The sequence below is a fragment of the Corvus brachyrhynchos genome, unplaced genomic scaffold (genome assembly GCF_000691975.1).
Source record: "Corvus brachyrhynchos isolate BGI_N302 unplaced genomic scaffold, ASM69197v1 scaffold56, whole genome shotgun sequence".
NCBI classification, from domain to species: Eukaryota; Metazoa; Chordata; class Aves; order Passeriformes; family Corvidae; genus Corvus; species Corvus brachyrhynchos.
The window spans coordinates 8,526,760-8,549,927 of record NW_008238664.1 but is presented as its reverse complement, the minus strand read 5'-3'; the positions used below and the strand labels follow the sequence as shown (position 1 = coordinate 8,549,927).

General features: G+C 37.7%; 2 protein-coding genes across 2 annotated transcripts in view; one reads left to right on the top strand and one right to left on the bottom strand.

Annotated features, from left to right (window-relative positions):
• Positions 1-290: 290 nt before the first annotated feature.
• Positions 291-8,751, top strand: ACTR6 (ARP6 actin-related protein 6 homolog). Its single transcript, XM_008636666.2, has 10 exons — positions 291-512; positions 2,222-2,290; positions 3,604-3,727; positions 4,490-4,625; positions 4,719-4,775; positions 5,452-5,550; positions 5,728-5,806; positions 6,503-6,674; positions 7,234-7,372; positions 8,166-8,751. The coding sequence occupies exons 1-10, from the start codon at positions 348-350 to the stop codon at positions 8,293-8,295; spliced, it is 1,170 nt and encodes a 389-aa protein (XP_008634888.1). The 5' UTR covers positions 291-347; the 3' UTR covers positions 8,296-8,751.
• A 4,699-nt stretch (positions 8,752-13,450) lies between these two features.
• Positions 13,451-23,168, bottom strand: part of DEPDC4 (DEP domain containing 4) — a 13,598-nt gene continuing 3,880 nt past the window's right edge. The window contains exons 3-10 of the mRNA XM_017737753.1: positions 22,065-22,491; positions 21,435-21,586; positions 20,715-20,901; positions 18,913-19,139; positions 17,936-18,078; positions 17,591-17,716; positions 16,279-16,357; positions 13,451-13,845 (exon numbers count right to left, since the gene is read on the bottom strand). Coding sequence (XP_017593242.1) covers positions 13,628-13,845; positions 16,279-16,357; positions 17,591-17,716; positions 17,936-18,078; positions 18,913-19,139; positions 20,715-20,901; positions 21,435-21,586; positions 22,065-22,491 — 1,559 coding nt within the window. The 3' untranslated portion in view covers positions 13,451-13,627. The remainder of the gene's footprint in view (positions 13,846-16,278; positions 16,358-17,590; positions 17,717-17,935; positions 18,079-18,912; positions 19,140-20,714; positions 20,902-21,434; positions 21,587-22,064; positions 22,492-23,168) is intronic.

Sequence of the window (23,168 nt, the reverse complement as noted above, 5' to 3'; positions counted from 1 at the left end):
CCTCCGTGCCCCAATGTGTCGCGCTGTGTCCCGCCGTGTTGCGCTGTGTCACACCGTGCCCCACTGTGTTGCACTATGTCACACCGTGTCACACCGTGCCCCACCGGCCGGGGTGGGCGGAGAACCCCTGGCGCTCTTCTTAATGTGCAGGGGGCAGGGGGTGGTGGTTGCAGCTCAGCGAAGTGTATGGCGGAGGTGGGGGTGGTGGTTGGTTTTCCAAAAGGTGTCTCCTCTGCACAAAGCTTTCCCTCCTAACTAGTTCCAGTTAATGGACTAAAGCCAAAATACAGCAGCAAAAAATATTATTGAAAGTACACTTGTTTGTGAAAGTGGAGTGAAGAAAGCGAATGTGCCTCACACCATGTTTAATAGGAGACTTCCCAATCTTTCCCAGCGTTATTCCCAACTGTCAGTTCAGATCAAAGACTGCACGCCTGAAAACCTTTACAGCAAATCAACTGGATGAAATTAAGGATCCCTCTGGCCTTTTTTATATTCTTCCCTTTCAGAAAGTAAGTAAGATATCCTCAGTTTAACATTACAGCCAAATGTAAATTGTTCTAAGGAATAGTTTTCATACCACATGTCCCAACTGCAGGGTTGTATGTAGTGTCATAAAAGAATCAGTCAGCAGTGTGAAGTTTAACAGTCATAGAATCGTTTAGGTTGAAAAAGACCTTTATGATCATCAAGTCCAGCAGTTAACCCTGCACTGTCCAGTCCATCACTTAGCCATGTCCTTAAGTGTCACATCTGCATATCTTCTAAATACCTGCAGGGGTGGTGACTCTGCCAGTTCCCTGGGCAGCCTGTGCCAAGTGCTTGACAGCCCTGTTGGTGAGAAAATGTTTCCAATCTAAAACTCCCCCGTGCAACTTGAGGCCATTCCCTCTGGTCCTGTCACTTGTTACCTGGAAGAAGAGACTGACCACCACCTCACTGCAACCTCCTTTCAGCTCACTGTAGAGAGTGATAAGGTCCACCTTGAGCCTCCTTTTCTCCAGGCTAGACAGTCTCCCTCAGATGATCCTCACAGGATTTGTTCTCTGAACCTTTCACCAGCTGTTGCCCTTCTCTGGACTTGCTTCAGTCCCTCAATGTCTTGTTGTGAGGGTCCCAAAACTGAAAGTAGGATTCGAGGGGTGGCCTCACCAGTGCCGAGTACAGGAGGGCAATCACTACCCTGGTTCTGCTGGCCACACTATTGCTGATACAGGCCAGGATGCCATTGGCTTTCTTGGCCATCTGAGCACACCTGGCTCATGTTCAGCTGCTGTCAACCAGGAACGTCAGGTCCTTTTCCACTGGGCAACTTCCCAGCCACTCTGCCCCAAGCCCATAGTGCTGCATGGTGTTGTTGTGACCCAAGTGCAGGACCCAGCACTTGGCCTTGCTGAACATCATAAGATTGTCCTCAGTCCATCAATCCAGCCTGTCCAGCAATCTTTATGGAGCTTTCCTACCCTCCAGCAGATCAACAGTCCTACCCAACTTTGTGCTTTCTGTGAACTTACTGATGGTACACCCAATCCCCTTGTCCAGACTGTTGATAACAGGGACCCCAATACTGAGCCCTGGGGAACACCACTGGTGAGGGGATGCCAACTGGATGTAGCACCATTCACCACCACTCTCTGACCTGGACACTGAGCCAGTCTTTTACCCAGCAAAGAGTTCACCCATCCAAGGCATGGGCAGCCAGCTTCTCCAGGAGAATGCTGTGGGAAATGGTGTCAGGGACTTGACTGACTTTACTAAAAAGTCCAGGTAGACAACATTCACATCCATTCCCTCCTCACTCAGTGGGTCACCTTGTCATACAAGGAGAGCAAGTTAGTCAAGCTTTAATAAACACGTGCTGACTGGACCTTATCACTTGTTTGTCCTCTACATGCTGGGTGATGGCACTCCAAGTAATCTGCTCCATAACCTTCCCTGGCACTGAGGAACACTGACAAGCTTCTGACAAAAAGAATAATGTATACAGAAAACACAATGTAAATTGGTTTTGTAGTGCAGTAATCAACATATCAATCGGGAGTATTTGTGACATACCTTAATCCTATGTAACGTTTAGTCCTTAGCGTAAAAATGTAAATTTAGACATTTTAACTCTCAAGTTTTTATATTATTGGTCTCAATTATTTGTTGTTCGACTTTTTTTTTAAAGTATGATTTTATTTTTTCTAAACAGTGTAAATATGTTTCTAAATTCCTACAGGGTTACTTGGTGAACTGGGATGTTCAGAGACAGGTTTGGGATTATCTCTTTGGAAAAGAAATGTATCAAGTAAGAGCCTTTTCTTAATTACATATTTTGTGTAGATTAAATACTGACTAATGGAATTAACAAATATTAAGTAGGACGGGTGATCTTACTGTTCTCTTTGAAAATGCCTTCAATTAGAAATCATAGGAATTTGTGTTTTTGAAAGCGTTTTTGAGTTCTGGTGTAGAATTTAAAAAACATTTAAATTTTTTAGTCTTGTATGTATGTACTGTTACTGAGTGCAGCTCCCATAAGAAATTTGTATCAATATGATTAAGAATTCAAGTTAATAAAAAATAATCACAGACAGATACAATGTAGTTAAGAGATCAAGAAATAGGGAGGGATAAGCTGGGTCAAAAGCTGGGTCAGTAGGCCAAAATACATACACATTTAGTAATCATCTTTGGCTAGCCATTTCCTACCCATGAATAACTTAAAGGTATAAAATATAAATATCTGATACTTTATTTTTCATATCACACAAGCTGGATTTAGCACCGGAAGTGTATTAAGACTTTCCTTTATTTTTTTCTTTTAAAAATGTTATGTTCTCTGGAAATTCTTGGGTTTTTTCTAGCACCTACATACTGAGAATGAAAGTAATGCCTCAAATTAGCTTAGTCTCTGTACACAACAATATAGAGAGCTGGGTTTTGATACATAAATTTCATTGTAGTTTTGGAACTGTATTCAATGTAGTCATGGATTTGAGGAGGTTTTTTTTTAATTCATTAATGAAGACTACAGAGAGATAGGGCTGGTAATATTTTTAGGGCCATATCCAGCTATGATTGAAGTAACCCTATGAAGTCCTCTCTAAAGGAGTGTTTCAGATACTGATAAACACGGAAAGTCCAGGATCTTTTGCTGGCCTCGGTGGAGGTCACTGGGAACTTTATTACAGGTTCTTCACTGTACAGGACTTTGGTTATTAAACGAGTAATTTCGTGGTGCAAGTGCTGAGCTGTCAAGGAGACTTTCTGTATTTGACAGGATTAGTGTAAAGTATTTTACATTAGAATTGTAGTGTTCCTTTGTGGTGTCTCTTTAAAATGCTGGATTACAATCTGTAAGGATGGGAACAGAATCAGGATATGCATGAAAGTGTTCCCTTCTATTATGTATTTTACCCATTAATTAGATAAACTTGTATCACTGCTTATGAAGCCTTTAAAAAAGCTAAAACATTCTAAGTTTAGCTTCTACAAACAGATATGGCAAGTAGTAATCATGTCTTCAGATTTACATGATCTTCCACTGCTGCTAAAGGTGGTAAGGGATTATTAATTTCTAAGTTTTATGCAATGACAATCATAATGTGTTTTTCATAGGTGGATTTTGTAGATACCAATATTATTATTACCGAACCTTATTTTAACTTCAGTTCAATACAAGAGTCTATGAATGAAATTCTATTTGAAGAATATCAATTTCAAGCAGTTCTTAGAGTAAATGGTGAGTATATCTCCTTCTAGTTTTCATTTTTGTATTTTGAAGCATAACCCTTTAAATAAATGAATAAACAAGCACACATGCACACATATATATACATAGTAAAAAAATTACTTCAGTTGCTTCCTGGCTCTTGAGTAAAAGCAGATTAAACACTTTAAAAATTACTTCTTTTATAAATTCCATCTGTACTCTTGTACTACTTTCTAAAGAGTGTCATGGTATATAGTTACAGGAAATTTGAGGACAGTAAGGATGACAGAAATAACAGATGGATTTTGAAATGGGACAGCATTTTAAAAAAATCTGCCAGAAATTTGCATGAAGTCTTTGATAGCTTTCCATTTTTTGGGGGATAGGATTGGTTTTTTGTTTAGTTTTGTTATGTGTTAGCAAATAAAATGCAGTGTTACAATCCTGAAATGTATCTGACAGGGAATGTGTAAACAACAATACCCCCCCTCTGAACGATAACTGGACATAGGATACTCCTTTAGATAAGTTTGATAAGTTTGTAGCGTGATCAGTGTGCTTGGACTTTAGGGGAAACTGAACATGGACTGTAATTCCTGAAAAAGATCAAATGGGGCCATATACAACAGTTTTATCCACTGTCAAAATGAATTCAGGCGTTGGCCATAGTATTTTGTATTGAGGTCTTGAAAGTCTGTCAAAGGCATTTAAAATATGAAGCAAGTACACCTTCATATCACTGTAAATTCTAAATGTTCATATAAAAATGGAATTAAATTTCTTGTATTTCAGCTGGGGCTCTTAGTGCACACAGGTATTTCCGGGATAATCCATCTGAGCTGTGCTGTATCATTGTGGATAGCGGATACTCTTTTACCCACATTGTACCTTATTGCAGAAGTAAGAAGAAGAAAGAGGCAATCATCAGGTATACTGATATATACAATATATGTTTTCTAGAAAACTGTTTGCTGTGCCTGAAGTTAATGACAGAATTCCTCATGTTACTCTTTTTCTGTAGGATTAATGTTGGAGGGAAACTCTTAACCAACCATCTAAAGGAGATCATCTCTTACAGGTAAAGCATGCTAATTTTTTCACTCTAAAACTTGGTATGAATGTGGGGTGTTCTTACTGGTTCTGTGAATTTTAGATTAATTGCTGTTTAAAGGAGAAGGGAATTTTTTGTCTGTTATTATCTGATAGCTACCATCTTGACCTTAAGATCAAGATGAATTAAGAAGAATTTAAACCCTTTCAGGAATTAGGCTGTTATTTTTCAAAGTGCCAGTGCTTTTGAAGTTGCTGAGGTTACCTGTGTGTTCACAATTACACAATTCTTAACATATTTTCTGAGGTGTCTCAGTAGATCATCAGTCATTTTGCTGACTGATTGTATCAATACTGCAAATAAAATGCAGTAGGATCAACCTTTCATTAGGATCCTTTAGCTTGGAACTTTTTCTAGGTAAAGGTCCTTGCTAAGAGAACTAATTGCAGGAGTACAGCTATGTTTGTTAGCAAGACAATGGGCAAATGGAGGTTAATCTATTTACTGAACTCTGAAACAGGAAAATACTAAGCTCCAGTAGGCCAGGAGTGCTTTTGTAAATTGAATACAAGTTTAGGTATTGAGACAGTAGCTTCCTGTGGCTGGAAAACAATGGTTGCTCAATTCCAGTGGAAAACGGCACAGGAAATGGAACACTCAATTATTCTCAAACTTCTGTGGTTTTGGTTTTTGTTGTTCACAGGCAGCTACATGTTATGGATGAAACACACGTAATTAATCAAGTGAAAGAAGATGTGTGTTACGTTTCTCAAGACTTCTACAAAGACATGGACATTGCCAAGTATGTATACAATGGTACTAAATGTAAAAGTTGGTACTTCTGAATAATCTGTTTGTACAAACAAATAAAACTATACTCTTAATCAGAAAATTTCCCAGTTAAAGAAGTCTTGTCAGTATAAATAGCTGGAATTTAGAACTTGTTCTTTATTCTGTTGAATTTTACATTCTTTTTCAGATTGAAAGGAGAGGAAAATACTGTAATGGTGGATTATGTTTTGCCAGACTTCAGCACAATCAAAAAGGGATTTTGCAAGGTAATGATAGGTTTGAAGTTTTTGGGACTGTTCCCCTGCACAAGTCTATTGGAGAGGTTAGAAATACTCCCTTTTTTCTAATGCTGTATTGTAACATCTTTCTGTGCTACGCATTAATTGGTAAAGTTTCTCCTTAGTAAGTTGGGATGAAAACAAAATGCTGTTTTCCCAGCATAGCATTTTATGTTCTATTGTTCAACAATTGTCACTTTGTCTGTTTGTGCTCTGTCCTACAACTTACCCATATCAGTATTTGGGTTTTTTAACCTTAAGTTATGAAATGTTTTCTCTGCTTTGATTTTTTTTTAAAGTTTCTCTCAATTAGATTTAAATAACCTAATAGGTTGAAGGTTCAAAGTCATGTTATAGAAGAGCCTGAAATACCAATGAAGACGATTTAGCAGTTTTATCTCATTTACTGACCCAGCCATAGTTTTGAAAGCAGTCCTATATTTTAAGGCCACTCTCAGGCATACCAGTTTTATTTTGCTTTGGACAAAACTACAGTTGGTAAGAGCAAAGTCACTTCAGATTTAATACCAGAGAATGCATTATTCTTAAAAGATTTGCTGATAGATAATATGACAGTGTAGCATACACTGCCTACCTCTGCAGGACATGAAATAGATTAGCTGAATATTCTAGAATGTGATTTCTTTTCTTAAGCAGTGGGTACTATTTATGTCTTTAATTTAGCCAAGGGAAGAGATGGTGTTAAGTGGAAAATACAAGACTGGTGAACAAATACTTCGTCTAACAAATGAAAGATTTGCAGTTCCAGAAATACTTTTCCATCCTTCGGATATTGGCATTCAAGAGATGGGAATTCCTGAAGCCATTGTTTATTCTATTCAGAATTTACCTGAAGGTATATCCTGAAAGTATTTTGAAAAGGACAGGCTGGGGTGGGAGAAGGAGGGATGTTGTGATGGGTTGGTTTAGTTTGGTGTGAAACTGACCAAAATTCAGTAATTTAAGCATCAAAGAATAAAATCTTTCTGACTGCTGTTTGTCAGAAGTAATACTAAGGCTTTCGTTTCATAGATTATGTAGAGGGGATTATTGTTATTATTACAAAGAAGACTTTCATAGGTTTTATGATACCATGTAAGTATGGCAGCATTTAGGCTATTAATGTATTCTTAAAAACCCTGTGTCACTTAAAATCCCTTTTGAAAGGGGAATAGTGTTGGCAAACATGAAATTTAATAGACAATATAAGAAAACAGCAGTTACCAAAACCAAATTCTGAAATCAGGAAGAACACAGGGTGATTTAACTAATACGCTTATTAGATGATCATAAATTTTTTGTATGCATATTTCTTACTTCTGCTCTAATTCATAACAAAATTGGAAAAAACACCACCTTTAATCTTTAGATACATGTTCAGTCTCTAACTACCTATTTACTTAATTATTTTACAGAAATGCAGCCTCATTTCTTCAAGAACATAGTTCTGACTGGGGGAAACACCCTTTTTCCAGGCTTCAGAGATCGGGTTTATTCTGAAGTTCGATGTCTAACTCCTACTGACTACGATGTTTCCGTTGTTCTTCCTGAGAAGTGAGTTCTAAGCTCCTAAATAAAAGGGAGTTTATCTTTCTAGTGGAACAAACAGTGAAGTAGGGTTCCTTCTGCTGATTTTTTAAAAAGATAGATTGAGTAAAGGCATTCATTTAAATATTAAGTGAACAAAAATTGTGCACGAAGAATGTTTTAAATCAGTGTATTTTCAGACAAACCAAATAAATTAGAAATCACCTGCTTGTTCTGTACTTAAGCTAATAAAGTTGAGGAAGTGTTTTTAGGGTCAGCCTTTTTATTGTAAACAGATAAATAAGACTGTATTGTCATTAGGTGGGATATAAGTATGTAAGATTAGAGCTTAGTCTTTTACTTAGAAGAATTGACAGCAGCGTCCGAATGCTTTCATGTCATTATTAATGTGCCACTTCGGGGATTAGGAAGGGGTAACATTTTTGCAGGAGTGGAGACAAAACAAGTATAATTTGAATGCACAAAAAAAAGATCTACTTTTAAAAAAGTTGTTAAGGAGTATTTTTAAATACTATTAAAGAATTATGATCTGTGCAAAGTAAATACAAAGACATACCCATGTTGTTCCCTCTTCACACCTGCCTTCAAAGAGGCCCTTTTTTAAAAACCAAGTCAACTAGCCCTGCTAAAATTTCAATCTTTGTCTCATAACTTCTCTGGAGTGGAATGGTTTGATTTAGCAATCAAAAATGTAGTTTTAAATAGGTATGGCTAAATAAAAGTCCTGGAAATCATCACTGCATACTTCTATTTTACATGATTTTATAGATGAGTAACAATAACTTTATTCATTTTCCAGCCCTATTACTTATTCTTGGGAAGGTGGGAAGCTCATTTCTGAAAATGATGATTTTGAAGACATGATAGTAACTAGAGAAGACTATGAAGAACATGGACACAATATCTGTGAAGAGAAATTTGATATATAGGTAGCATAGTTGAATATGTTGTTATTCCATTGATTTACTTAGAATGGAATTCTTTGTACTACAACCTCTCTTCCATCAGCTAGGATTGTGTTTTAGCTTTCCTGTATTGAATTGGGTTGAGAAAAAATAATTTTAATAGTTTAGAAGTAAAGTTTTACAAGTGTAATACTATGAAATAATATGTTCATTGTGATTTCATTATGTTCTCATCTTTTCTGATAGCTTCATTTTATTTTTATTGCAGAAAACCTCAGTGCATGAGGCAATAAAAATATCAAATGCTTGTACTGGTGTGATGCTAATACATAGTGAGAAGAAATGATTCTGGTTTTTTTCTTTCAAAATTAACATTATTTTAACTTATGCATGCAACTAAAAGGGCATTAAACACATCTCAAACGGAGCCTTTGATGTTGCCTCTCCTGAAAAGAAATAAATGAATTTTATTTTTGCTTATTTTAGTGAGTAGCTATGAGAGAAATATACTTGAAATGTGACCACTGCTATTGACAATACACTTAGGCTTTGAGAAAACAGTAATTTGAACATTCCGTTTTTCTAAAGGGTTTTTAGTTTAGTAGGTTGTGGGGTTTTTTGTTTGTTTTTTGTTTTAAACAACGGCTGAGCAAATAAGCTTCCTGTCACTCCCCTCACCTTTCTGAAAAAAGGTGCCACAAAGGTGAACAAAACCTGCAGCTGTGTCCTGGGTGATGATCCACGCATCCTAGATAAACACAAATACCCCAGTACTTGTTATTTCTGGCAGCAAAAGCTCTGTTACTCTGCCATCAGTCTGTACAGCACGGCATGCAGGAGAGGGAAGAGCAACAGCCTGGGCTACAGAGAGAAGGCTGGGGGGGCCAGGCTCATTAGGGGTGCCCCAGCTGGCTTGCTTGATAGCTGGGACAGAGATGGGCACTTGGACAGGGTGGATAATGGACACACTGGTGCTGACACTGACCTTGACCTGGCTGCAGGAAAATTGCCTTTGGAGTAGGTCTGGTGATACTTGGTGGTCTCAGATTTGCAGAGGAATATCCTGTTGTGTCTCATACTCCCTGTCATGTCCGCCCTAACATAAAACCAGTAAGTATTCATACACAGTGCACTTACCTGGCTACCTTCCTTAAGGGCAACATCAAAGAGTAGCCAGTGCTTCAGAGAATGGGAGATAATCTTTCTTCTTAAATATGATCTTTTTTACTTGGACTGCCAGCTCATGGTTGATTTCCTCCATGTGCCAGTTTGGTCAAATTTAGAAATATATCCTCTGAGAGAAGGCACAACCACCCCTCCCCCACCAGGTTCGGGAAAAATAAATTTTCCTTGAAGGAAAGAGACAAAAACTATTTATTTAACAAACACACAGGAAAAGGATGATAATGCCAAATAATAAAACCCCTCGCCCTACTGAGAGAAACCTGGGAAGATTTCAGAGTCCTTCCGTAGTCTCTCTCTCCCCCTCCTTGGAGCTGAGACGGTGGTGAGCCCACCTCCAGGGCCAAGGCCTTGGTGGAAAGTCCTCCCAATGTATTCTGATGTTGAAACAGTCCAGCAGAGAAAAAAAGGAAAAAAAACCAAAGTCCCAGGAAAATGAAAGTTCAATTCTCCTAAGGAAAACGAGCTGAGGAAAAAACTGCCGAAAGCTGGCTGGAAAGGAAAGCTAGCTGGGTGCTTCCCTTCCCTCCTCTCCTGCTGCAGCTGAAAAAAAAGTCTCTATCTCTGTGTGACTTTGAACAAGCTACAAACTGCTTTGAAAAAGTGTTGCTCAGTTTTTCCTTCCCCCTCTCAGCCTCGGTTTAAAGGCATAGAAAGGTACACAAATTAATTTCTGGGCATAGGGCAGCGATATGGGATACACATCATAAAGTCACCCCGAGACACTCTATAACCTGCTGAAAGGAATGAAAGGGCTACCTTCCTCCTGCTGTTAGCAGCTACATGAGCCACAAAGGAGGCAGCTAGGGTGTGAAGGCATGAGACCAGCACCTACAAATTGTTGGACAGAGATTATATGACTGTGTAGGACATGAGTAATTCTGGTACACTGTTACTTTGATAGCCATGTGGAGAAGTCCTTGTGTCCAAGCTCTCGTTTTTTTAATGAACTGCTTCATGAAAATATCAGCATGCTTTAGCTGGGACTTAAAGAAACATATTCATTGTTCCCATGAAAGCACTAATGGAACTTTTTCCTTGGTAGGAGCAAACATGAATGCTCTATGAATAGAAGCAAGCCTCCTTTAAAGGTGGCATCATCACTTGTGCTTTGATAGGAGTGTACTGAAAAGTCAAATCTTACCAAATCAACTAAACTCTTCACTCTGAAAATTTTCTACTTCAAACAAATTCATACTGGCAATTAATATGATAGCTCTATGCTAGAAATCATAAACAGAAATGAGTGACAGGTCCCAAGTTTCCCTACCACATGATTCTGTGTCAAATACTGTGAAAAATATGTGACAGAACTTTCTTAAGTCCAATAAAATTTTTATCATTTTGGAATTTGATTGAAAATCAGTAGTCTCTAGTTCACCAAACCTGTTCTGTTCAGTGGGCCCTTAGATGTAAAATAACAGGCTTCTGTCAACAGAAGATTAAAGGTTAGTAGATCCTCTTGTCAGAGTATGTGACAGAGTATGTTTTGAGCTCTTCCTTTCCTTTACAGAACTAGATCAATCTTAACTTCTTGTCCCATGAACTGAAGGGAACCACATGACAGCTATAAACTGCTGCTTGGAACACTTCCTTACTGTTTAATACCTGGTTCTACACCCCTTGAGCTGCCTCTTCCTTATGAACACACTATGAAATGATAAGACTCATCACTTTTTATACAATTCTTTATTATCTTTAAATTAGCACAAGAAAGTTCTGATCAAGTCACAAAGTGCAAGTTTGTTTTTTAAAAACACAGTTTTCCCCAAAGCAATTCCCAGCCCGTGTAGCCTACAAATGACCCTGTTATCACCCCTCCCTGTTAACCAGGTTTAGTATTTTGAGTAAGATGCAGTAAAGGGACTAAGGACAGAAAGAGAGAAAGAGAGAGAGATTAGTTGTTTTTTTTCCTAAAACCCCTTTCTTCCACTACTCAACACCAGAAGCACTTGGTCAGGAAATACTTTCCTGTGTACAATTCCCAATAAGCTGCTTCTGTATATGCTCCCTCTTCTAGGAGAATGATCAAAACCCCACACACAGCTAGAAAAATAATACATGGCCCTGTGGGGATTAGGGCATTCACCTCTGAAAGGTGAAACTTGGACTTTCTTCCTCCTCTAGAAATTATTTATTTCACACTGGTGAGTCACAATTAAATAGCAAGTGCATAAACAGGGATTCGTGGACAGAGATTTCAACTACATTCCCTGACTTCCACTAGGGCCAGGCATTCAAATAAGGCTACTTCAAATATGCAAGTTAACTAAGTGTACAGGTAAGAGATTGTGTTGTTTATATCTAACAGTGTAACTATTTAAATTTATAAAACAAAAGAGCACTTGTTTTAAGAAAGCTTTGGTATCCTGCTGACTTGACTACCTTTGAAGCCTAGGGGAGGATGGAGATACCTAAAGCAGCACATTCACAACAAAAAAAATCATGCTTATAGTGGAGCTAGTCCAGCAATGGGGCCATGAAAATGATAAGGAATTGGAGGATCTGTCACACAAGGAAGAGACTGAGAGTGCTGTGATTGTTTAGCCTTGAGAATACTCAGGGGAGGGTGTGAAGACAACTGAGCCAGACACTTCAGGACAGGAGGCAGTGCAAGAAGTTCTACCTAAGCATAAGGCAGTTTATTTTGGTTGGGGTTTTTTTGCTTTATTGCAGGGTTTGTTTGCTTGTTTTTAAATACTATGAGACTGGTGAAAGTCTGGACCAGACTCATCCAATAGACTGTGGCATCTCTGTTCTTGGAGATACTCTAAACTCAACTGGAAAAGTCATGGAGCAGCCTGCACTAATCGATTCCACTTGGAGCTGAGTGGTGAGACTAGACCAGAGGTCCCTTCCAATACCAATTCTTTGTGTCTTTGTCCAATATGTGACTAAATGTCTGTTGCGAGGATGGAAGAAGTAATACAACCCCTATCACACTATATTGCATATTTATTTATTATGAAAAAAGGCTGAGACAATTGCAATTGTTCAGCCTGAAGAAGAGAAGGCTTTGGGGTGCCCTAATTGTTGCCTTGCTGTACCTAAAAGGAGCCTACAAAGAGACCTGGGGAGGGCCTTTTCACAAGGGCATGCTGTAATGACAAGACAAGGGGGAATGGCTTCAAACTGAAAGAGAATAGGTTTAGATTTTATATTAGGAAAATATTCTTCACTGTGAGGATGGTGAGGCACAGGTTGCCCAGAGAAGTTGTGGATGCCCCATCCCTGGAGTGTTTAAGGCCAGGCTGGATAGGGCTGTGAGCAACCTGGTCAGTGAAAGGTGTCCCAGCCCATTGCAGGGGGTTTAGAACTAGATGATCTTTAAGGTTCATTCCAACCCAAACCATTCTATGAATGATTTGGATCAACACTTCCTTGTTGATGTACAGTTAACCATCAATGTGTCAAGACAGGCCAATATACTTTCTAGCTTTGCCCTATGAATTTATAAACATTACCCAAGTATTTATGATAAATAACTGGACACTATAAAAATATTCTCATGTTAAAATAAATTACTCAAATATACCAAGAGATCTAAAACAAGACCATTATTTCTCATGTTTCTTCAAAATGTAATTTTTTACTTGAATTAGCAGCAGCTCAGTCTGCCAGAGTGGGGAGGCAGTAACAACAGGCTCTAATTACTGACTGCAAGCACACACAGCTCCCCTGCCTAATAAATCTTTCCTGCTGCAGATTCAAAACCCACTGACCTGCTTCCAACATTTTTGACACACTTTGTACACTTTTACAATAGCCACAGGAGTCATAACCTACAGTTTAAGATTAGATTATTATTAATTCGGATAGAAAAGATTAAAACCCCCTACTGATTATCAACCCAAGCATGGCTCAGAACATAGACTTGGCTCAGATAGAAAGCCGTGGAGTTGTGGGACAGATGGAAAAAAGTGCCAAACCCTGAATTGAAGGCAGCCCAAGCAGTGTGCTGCTATTACTAAATTACAAGTAAGGAAGTGTATTCTACTTAAAAGATTAATTAGATTTAATGCTTTTTAGCAGCATAGTAATTTTGATGGTTGTAATTTCCTGAAACTGAAGATGTAAAGACACAAGAAGAAAACATTTTTTTATGACCAGTTTTCATGTGCCTCCTCCATTCTTTAAAAAAAAAAAAAAGATTAAAAAAAGGCTGTATTGAAGTCTAACCATTCGGAGTACAAAATTCGCATGTAGTTTTACAACCACTACAGTAGACAAGAGAATGGTATTTTCGGAATTCTTTGATTAATTTCTTCTTTTGCTTCGAAGGAACAGTAGGGTCATTGTCCATCTCTTGAATCAGTGCTAGAAGATGCTGATTGGTTTGTTGTTTTTGATCTTCATATTCTTTAGGTGTAATGCGCTGACAGAAGGTGAAGCCTTTGTAAGAAATCAGAGGTTCAGATTAAGTTTCATGCATCATGTAAAAGCCATGTTAAAAAATATGGTAAGCAACATAGGTATACTGATATTCCAGTTCAGATGTGATTACATCTACAATCAATGTGAAACATACAGCCCTCCATTGAGAATGGATGGAAATCTAAACATTAATTGCAAAAATAAAGTTGAAAAGCAGTGTTACAAGCACAGTATCATAGATGATTCTGTATTGCACACAGGCCTGCAAGACAAGGAGCAAATACAGTTCTCACACAGAAACCACAATGAAGAGCATTACACAACAAGAATGGTACCTTGCATTTGTCAGGATCCAAAGATTCCCTGTAAGTAAATCAGATCTTGTATCTAATGCAAGTGAACAAATACTTTGGAGAAACAGTTGCCTGTAAACCACACTTCAAAAATCAGGAATAGAATTTAGGAGCTTCTAGGCGAATAGACAGTTGAGCATGGTTTGGGCAGCAGAAGCAGAGCTGATGCAAGAGGCAGTGATTCAGGGTGAGGGCAGAGCAAGGAACAACCCTGAGAAATACTCAACTCAAGCATATCTTAGCTATAAAAACGTTGTGAATCTCTGCAGTAAAGTACTGCCCTGCAAGGACTCAAGCCCCATCACTGGGCAGGTGAGTTCTGGCCTGAGGAAAGACTGGCATTCAGCTACTTCTCCACTCTTTTCCTTCCCATAGATATTAGAGAGCAATTTGGTTGAACAAGTGTCAGTTGCCTAAAGGGGAAAAAATGCTTACTAATCTTCTTTACAAACACCATCATCTTTAGGCTTCACATAGTAGTATTAACTTGAGCTGTCAAGAGTTTTCACAAGGAGCTGTCCTCCCCTTCTTTTACAGTAAGTTTGTCAAACATCAATATTTTTTATGGTTTAGTAGAATCAGATGAAGAAAAAAAGACAGCTCTTTCAAAAGGGGAAGCTTAACAACTGGGAAAGAGATTTAACTCTTAAAACTTCAGCATGGATCCTTTAGTCTTGTGGTTTCAAGTGTCTTACTAGATTCAAACCAACCCCAGAGTTCTCACACTGGTTTTAGTCTTTTTTATTTCCAGCAGACCTAAGGATTACCCTCCTGCATAGACAGACCCCTTTTCTTATCTGGGTCTCCCAGCCTTCCCTCCTGCTCCCACCTGGATTTAAGAAGTTCACCAGCTAAGAATGCTCAACAGCTTCTAGGAAAGATTTTTCTGCTGTCTCCTTCATGAGAAAAGGGAAAATGAGGCACCAGACTATGAGGCACACAGACAAACAGGAATATGCCATGCCGGAGAGCTTACGATCAGATCAAACTAACTATTTCAACAAGTAGATGGAACCTATATGCATTTACAGACTGGGACTCCAAAACTTAGTAGGAAAAACGTAGCATGGGGTTTGTACTTCAGTTGTCTGTTCAACATGCTCATGGAGATCACCCCGGCTCCAAGAATATTACAGACAGGCAGCCTTTCCTCTGTTGCTCACCTCTGGATTCTTTGGCTTCACAATATGTGATTCTCAGAACACTGAACTGGAAGGAATTTGGACTCATTCCAGAACCCAACACAGATGGTAAGAGTGTACCAAAACTACTTCTCAGGCAGCTGCTGTATTAAATATAGTATTACACAGCAAAATAACTTAGTGTTACTTGGTTCCTGAGTGGTTTCTCTTCAGTGTTTAAGCACACAATGCACTGGCAATACAGAAGTCAGAGAAAGTAAAGAGTCAGAGAGAAATTCAGTTACTTAGGCCAACCCTTTTAATCAGTGTTGCAAGGTATTTTTGGCAGCAAGGCCAGATGGAATGTTAGCTCATGAAAGAAATAAGCTGAAAAGCATTAACCCCACATACAGAAGGGTAGTGTAGCCTAAAAGGAAGGTATTTGACACTTGGTGTGTAAGTCCTAAGCTCTTAATAAACTTTGTACTTACACAGAAAAAGAAGAAAGTTCTTCAAAACATTTAGTCAAAACAGTAAACAAAGTACGTGCTCAAGTCATCTATCAGAACCTTGAACTACTGAGTTCTGTGAGAATTTCTAGGTGTCTTGTGGCAAAAATAAAAGAATACTGTTCCTAAATACAAAGTCACATCAAATTCACAAACCAAATTATAAGCAAATCACTTCAGGAAGCATGTTTTGCACTACTATTTCCAGAAGTAATTATTTGGTAAATAAATAAATAAATAAATAAAGTGTAATATATCCAAACTAAATAATTAATAGAATCCTTGTTCTCAATATTCACACCACTTCTGTTGATAGCGTATAATTTAGTATTTAGTGCATTAGTCACTAATCCCCTTAATGCTTCACTTATAACAAAGGAAAAGAACAGTCTATGCAAAATTATAGTCAAGTGATGATAAAACAGTTTGTATACAATAATTTCAATAAAAATGTATCACATCATCTACCTGAATTGATATCTGGATCTTGCCCTTCTAGCAAACTCTGAAGTCTCCTGCTTGTTAGTTCCAGAAGAGTTAAAGGAGCCTGAAAATACAACACAACAAAGAAAAAAATTACAAAAGCAATACTTCTGTATTTTGAGAATCTAAAGCTTTCAGATTACCAATTTAAAAACACTTAGTTAAATGAAAAAGAATCTATGCCTACATTTATTTAGGTACACATTCAAAGTCTCTCACAGAATTGCACTAGAACAAATAGTTTCACTAAGATACATGTGTTTATTTCTGGTATTTCCTATCTTCTGGCCAAAGAAATAGGAAGCAAAAAGTTCTAGATTTTGCTTTCCATGGCAAAAACTGTAGTGTAAAACAAGCTGATTTCAGCTAAGGCTCTCAATTGCAGCTGTCAGTGAACCACTACCCACTTGCTGTCACTGCTACACAGTTCTGGCCCCAACTCCAGTGGGGAATCAAAACCCGAACCCTCCCGTCAGAACCCTTAATAAAAAAAAAAAAAAAAAAAAAAAAAAAAAAAGAGGATTGGTATATTAACACATAAAAAAACTCTCACTAATCACTTAGTACTTCAAACTAAACTGGAGCTAATTAAAATAAAAAGTACCTTCTCCCATGTCTCTTGACCTGAAGTCAGAAGTGGAAATTGATGTGTTGCATAAAAATAAAAACCAGTGTTTTACTGAAACCAAATTCCTGTGAAGTTTATTTTTATAGGGTATGGTAAAGTCTCATCTTTTCACATGTGACAATATGATGGAACATAAAAAAAGGAGACCATAAAAAGTCTACATCTTTACACAATTCATCAAATTTAATAAAAAGGCTATTACCGTTTTGTGGTTCTATTTGTTTTCTTTAATTTAGAAGTTAACATTGCAAAATACCGAAGGATCTTTTAGAGTTGTCAAATCTATACACATACACTGGGGTACAAGGGCATGCCATTTTTATACCACTCAGAGTACAACAGTGAACTTCTAAAGGAAAAAGACACTAAGATATCTAAATATTTAGTAGGCCGTCATTAGGAACAAGGTACCAAAATGACCCTTCAAAAATTCTTAGTATTTTAAATATTTTCCTAATACAAATCATGCAAATAAAGAGAGGATATAATTTATAAAGGATTGCAAAGCTCTCAAAAATCTGTCCTCTATAGCCTGGAATAACTTCTCACCCTGTTTGGCTCTACTGTTAAACTGTAACAAATGGAACAGACCTGTCATACTCCAAAAAAGGCAACTCATGACATTTAGCATTTAAAACAACAAAGCCAATGATGTAAAGAGAATGATACCTTGAAGAGCTCAGAGTGATTGTCCATAAGAAACTGAGTCAGCAGTTCTGCCTGTAGTTTTGACAGTGTCCTGTTTTGCAAGATGAACTTTGTACAAGTCTTGATGATCACAAATCTGTTCTCAAACTAGAAAAAGCAGTACCCAGATTTGGCATTAGATAGAATTGCAGTGTCCTAGCAAAGACTAAGTATAACAGGATGCTAGCAGTGGGAAGAACACCTTGATATTTGTTTTAAAACAGATCACACAGAAAGGCAGTAAACAGAATACTTCTAACTGGACAAAAATGATAGCTTTACTATGAAAAAGTGCTATTCTTCACATTAAGCAGAACAGATACTTACTTGTTTTTGCAATCTGTAGCCATGAGATTCCGACGCAATGGCTAGGAATGTAAGGAGCCTGTGTAGTTCTTCACTAATATTTGGTGCTAATAATTTTAAATAAAGTTGTAATGCCTCTAGAGCGTGATCTGTTTTTCCTTTTTCTGCAATGGAGTAAAACAGCACATCCAATGTTACTATTCATTTTCAGAGTCATGAGTACTTATTTAAATCCCAATAATAATTCAACTTTTGGGAGGTTTTCCTTCCAAACAAAATTTCATTTTGTTCCAGTTATTAAAGGATTCTTTTCTCAACCCATAAATTTTACTTTTTCCTCCCCTACCAGGAGCAGGGTGGCAGCAGGCAGTGAGTGAGCAGCTTTGTAGCACTTAGTTGGCAGTTGGGGTTAAGGCACAACAACCCAATAGGACTGAAGTAGCAACAAAGCCTATTTAGGGTAGGATTTATCTTAAACTTGTATTTAAATGAAACCCTTCTGGTTTACTTGTATGCATATGATGGGAGGGTTCTCAATAGTCCCTTTTATCATTTTAAATAACTTCTGTTACTAAAAAAGACCCTAAGTCCAGAACTTTAAAAACCTTATTCTGGTTAACATGAAAAACTTCATAGCAACGATTTTAGTTTTATGCTATTAGTTAGAAGTAGCAATAAGGGAAATTCTGACTTGGGGTAAGGAACTTCCACAACGAGAGTAGTTACATATTGAAAGAGTTACCCACAGAGGTTGGTGAATCTCTATCCTTCAGATTTTCAAAATTCAGCTGGACCAGGCCCTAAGCAAATTGATTTAACTTTGAAATTTGTTCTTGTCTTGAGTAGAGGTTCTTAATAGTGATCTTGAGCATTTCTGTCCAACCCAAAAAGTACACCTGCAATGGCACTGCAAATGGTGTCATGATTCAGTCAATTGTTGCTTAGTGACATCCTCTACACAGCTTTCACCTGTATTTTTTGTTCCAGGTTGCTCTTACCTATAAGTTCTATAATTCCTAAGTGAATATCAAGATCCTGAGTGGCAAGAAGAGAGTCCTTCTTTTGAGTGTAATACTTCATTATAACATCAAAAAGGATCTTTTTGTATGTATTCAGACTGCTGGGGTTGTTAGTGCTTTGAGGTAACTGCTGACTAACCATCACTAGGAACTGGTCAGGAAAATACTCCAAGCATTCAATGGCAGCATAGAGCCATCGGTCAAGCCTGTAGAAGGAAAAGTTAGTTTTAGTGCTTGCTTTAAAATGCTCTATTTATTTTTATTTTCACAGGTTCATAGAATATTCTGAGTCAGAAGGGACACACAAGGTCATCATGCCCAACTCTTAAGTAAGTGGGATTGAATCCACAACCTTGGCGTAATTAGTACCATGCTCTAAACAACTGAGCTATCTCAGGGTCCATTTAATCCTTTAAAGAAAACTAGATAGACATAACCATGCAGGTATAGTCACATATATGAACCACAATGCTGAACTGGTTTATTAAGCAGTTTATGTAACTTATTTCACTACAGCAGTTCAAGGACCTGCTCAAAATGAGCAACTTCCATGTTCTTCCTATGCTAAAGGCAATACACCTGAGATAATCCCAGATCAAGCTGCAATCATGCCAGACTGTCACTGACCCAGGAATTCAGCTAGTATTTAAAAACCAAACACCACCCCACCATTACTCCAACACACACACTGAGAATTCACCAGGGCTAACCAGGGTGAAAAAAACCAAGGGACTGGATCTTTACAGAAGAGAAAAAAGACAGTTTGAAAAAAGAGAAAAAAAAATGTAGGTTAAATTCCAGAAGACTACAGAAGCAGTTTACTATATGATCTACTACAAAGGCATAAGTTTTCACAAGTATCTGTTGTCTGTATATCTTAACTAAGGGAAGAAAATGTAAGAACAAACTGAAATTCAGGTGGATAATTCATTGTTGAAAGAAGCCAGAAGATCAGAGGAAAAAGTCTCAACCATGTACAGAAACAATATAAAATTATAGAAATGTGTGGGGCAGAGGGACAAGTAATTTTATATGATTCTGGATGTAAAATAAGTTGATCTGAACCAATGACAGGTTGCAAATATTATTTAAGATCCATAGAATCTTATTTTTATCATGAAGAGCAGAAACAAAGCTTGTGAAATTGCAGATAAAAATTGTATTGATTTGACACAAATAATAATTCCTAAAGGCATTCACATGAGCCTTGACATATTCATTCAAAGAAAATGCAAGATAAGAGATTAGTTTAAGTAAACAGGAACATGACAAAAGTAAGAGAAGATTTAAGGAAAAGAGCACTGACAACATGCAGCCACTTTTGCTTTTATACTCTCATTACATAAACATTCTTCAGTGCTACAGCTTAGTTTCTCCTCTTCTCTTGCTAACAAAAGATGACTTATTGACTTTGTATCTTCACAGCATGGCCACCAGGAACTGTGACAAACAAACAAAAAGCCTCAGAATAAAATTTTTGAAGTCCTACTATCTGTTACAGAGACCTAAGAGTAAAGAATCTGGTCTAGAAACTAGGAGTGTTTACAACACTTGAGCTTAAAGTTTTAATGTTTACTTAAAATGCTCAAATGTCCAACTCTAAACATATACTTCCTGTGAAATCACTTACTACTTCTGAAAATAGGTCAATCACATTATTGCCACCCCTGTCTACAAGTATACAAGCATAATTATGTCTGTTTGTTCACTTAACACAATCTTTGATCCAGAGTAAAATAAAGCCTTCACTAATAAATTCATTTTATAGATGTATAACTTACTCGGGCAAGTTTAAGCTACATGTAACCTCTCTGTCCAGGAAAGTATTTGAGATAATCATGTCGTCTTCTTTGCCAAAACTGTCTGATTTTGTCTTCACTGAAGACACCAAGATATCTTCTAGAAGGGGAACATCAATTAACTGCAGCAGTCGTAGCAGAGTTTGCTGTTTCCAGACATCTTCTATTACTGATACCATAAACAAACAAAAAACCCTCAGAAATAAGATCTTATGTAAACAGCTAACCTTTGTTTTTATGCACACAAGAATATTTTACGTGTTCAAAGAAAACAGAGTAACAGTGTAGTGTGCAGTTGCTGTGTCAGGAAAGAAGGGATCAAAATACGAACACTAAAAAAAAAAGTCTCCCCCATCATATTAGGATTCAGAATAATCTACTCTAATTAGTAGAAGAAAAAAAAAAAGACAAGTGAAAAGCAAAGGAATCATATAATAAAAGATATTCTTAGTCTTAAAACCTATTTCCTTCTGAAGTAGTATTTGCATAAATAGCACAATTATGCAAAAACATAACCCTGTTGTGTTTCCTTCTGTTTAGTTACTACAAGCATTAAGTCCTTTAACACTCATTTAGATATTTTGTCATTAGTGACAGGTTAAATTTGGGTCTCTGTGGAGCATTGTTTAAAGAAATGGGGCACTCAATCCAAGATACAGTGAAGAACAATCAAGTCGTAAAAAGAAAAAATTCAGTCCTCACCTCCTTTTGAAAGCAGGCGAGTTGGTTCATTAACCATGATCTTCGGAGGTGAAGATGCGTGAACGTATATTGATTGAAGAAGCTCCTCAACCCTCTTTTTATCAGCTACTTCCAATGCTAAGGGGTTTGAAAGTGTTGTGTCACACTTTATTCTGCTTAGGGAGTGAAGAAAAGGTTAGGTGTATAACAAATACTATTAGGACACATTTGTCTTTCTGTTACTAAATTGTTCTTAAATCAGAATTTTAGGGCTTCATTATATCTGGAGTCTATCCTGCTAGTAGAATTCCTATCATCTAAATCTGCTTTGTGGAAAGGGCAAGGATATTGATTCCAAATACTGTTTGCTAGTTCCACTTCTTTTACCAGCTTTCAATAACTAGCTCATTCCTACTAATTCCCAGATTTCAGCACAATTGATTGCAAAATCAAATTACTCCTAGGCTTATGCTACTCTGCCAGACTCTATTCCAAATAACAAAGGGCAGAGCAAGCACTCTACCCAAAAATATGTGGTAGCATCTACAATTTTGGCATAACACCTTGTTTAGACAGACGTAACTTCATCTACAGGTAACCCTCCTTAATTTATTAAAGAAAAAAGAGAAAGAATACATCAGAATAACTCACTTGGAACATCTTTTTGTTTTCTGTTTGCAGATTCGTTCAGGAGAGAAGCTTTCATTGTCCTTATTTTTTCTTGGAAGAAGAGAATCAAGACTGCTATTTACAAATCTATAGAGACTAGTGTCTGTGTCTTCAAACTCTGTTTCTTTCCCATTCTTGAATAAGTAAAGCTTGGCTCCAACTGGCTCAAACACTTTGTGATCCATCAACGCTTGGCATACACGGACTCCCTTCAGCCGAGAAATATCATTGCAGCTTAGGTACATGCTTTGCATAAGATGGCTCAGTACCACATCAACAGCATTGGAGCCAGTGAAACAGTTTCTATATGTTTTCAGGTGTTGTCTCCGTCTTTTGATTTCCACTTGATTGTGAAGGGCATGTATAATACTATTCCACAGCTGAGTTGCTTGAAAAGGACCATCACAATCTGCAAAATATTTATATTAAAGTTTCACAGATTTATAAACCTTTAATATTTAAAAAAAATTACACTATGATTTTAGTTATATATCTTTAAAAATATTCAGAAATCAGCTGAATTTTACAAAGCAAAGAAAATATTTCATGACTCAGTCCTTCTTGTAAGCTGACTCACACCCACTATGGTAGAGTCAAGAGAAGAGAAGAAAAATCCACTAAAAACAGGCGAGGAAGGGGTTTTTGTTATTGTTATGACCATGCATACTGTATGTATGTGCTGTGTACATACACATTAAATCATTACAGAAACACAAAACAGCCGAGGCTTGCAGGAACCTCTGGGGTCCATCTAGTCCAACCTCCCTACTCAAGCAAGGCCACCCAGAGCTGGTCGGCCACAACCACGTCCAGGCAGGTTTTGAGTATCTCCAGAAGTGCAGATATCCACACACGATATCACAACCTCTCTGGGCACCATTGAAGAGAGTCTGGCTCCATCCTCTTTGCACTCTCTCTTTAGCTACTTGCAGAGAACCCCCCCGAGCATTCTCTTCTCCCAGCTGAGCAGACCCAGCGACCTCAGCCTTAGCCGGGGGAGGTGCTCCCCAGCCCCCAGTTTACCCTCACACATCGCGCCCAGCTCAGCAGACACCAAACGAGCGTTTGCAGCGCATAACCGCGCCC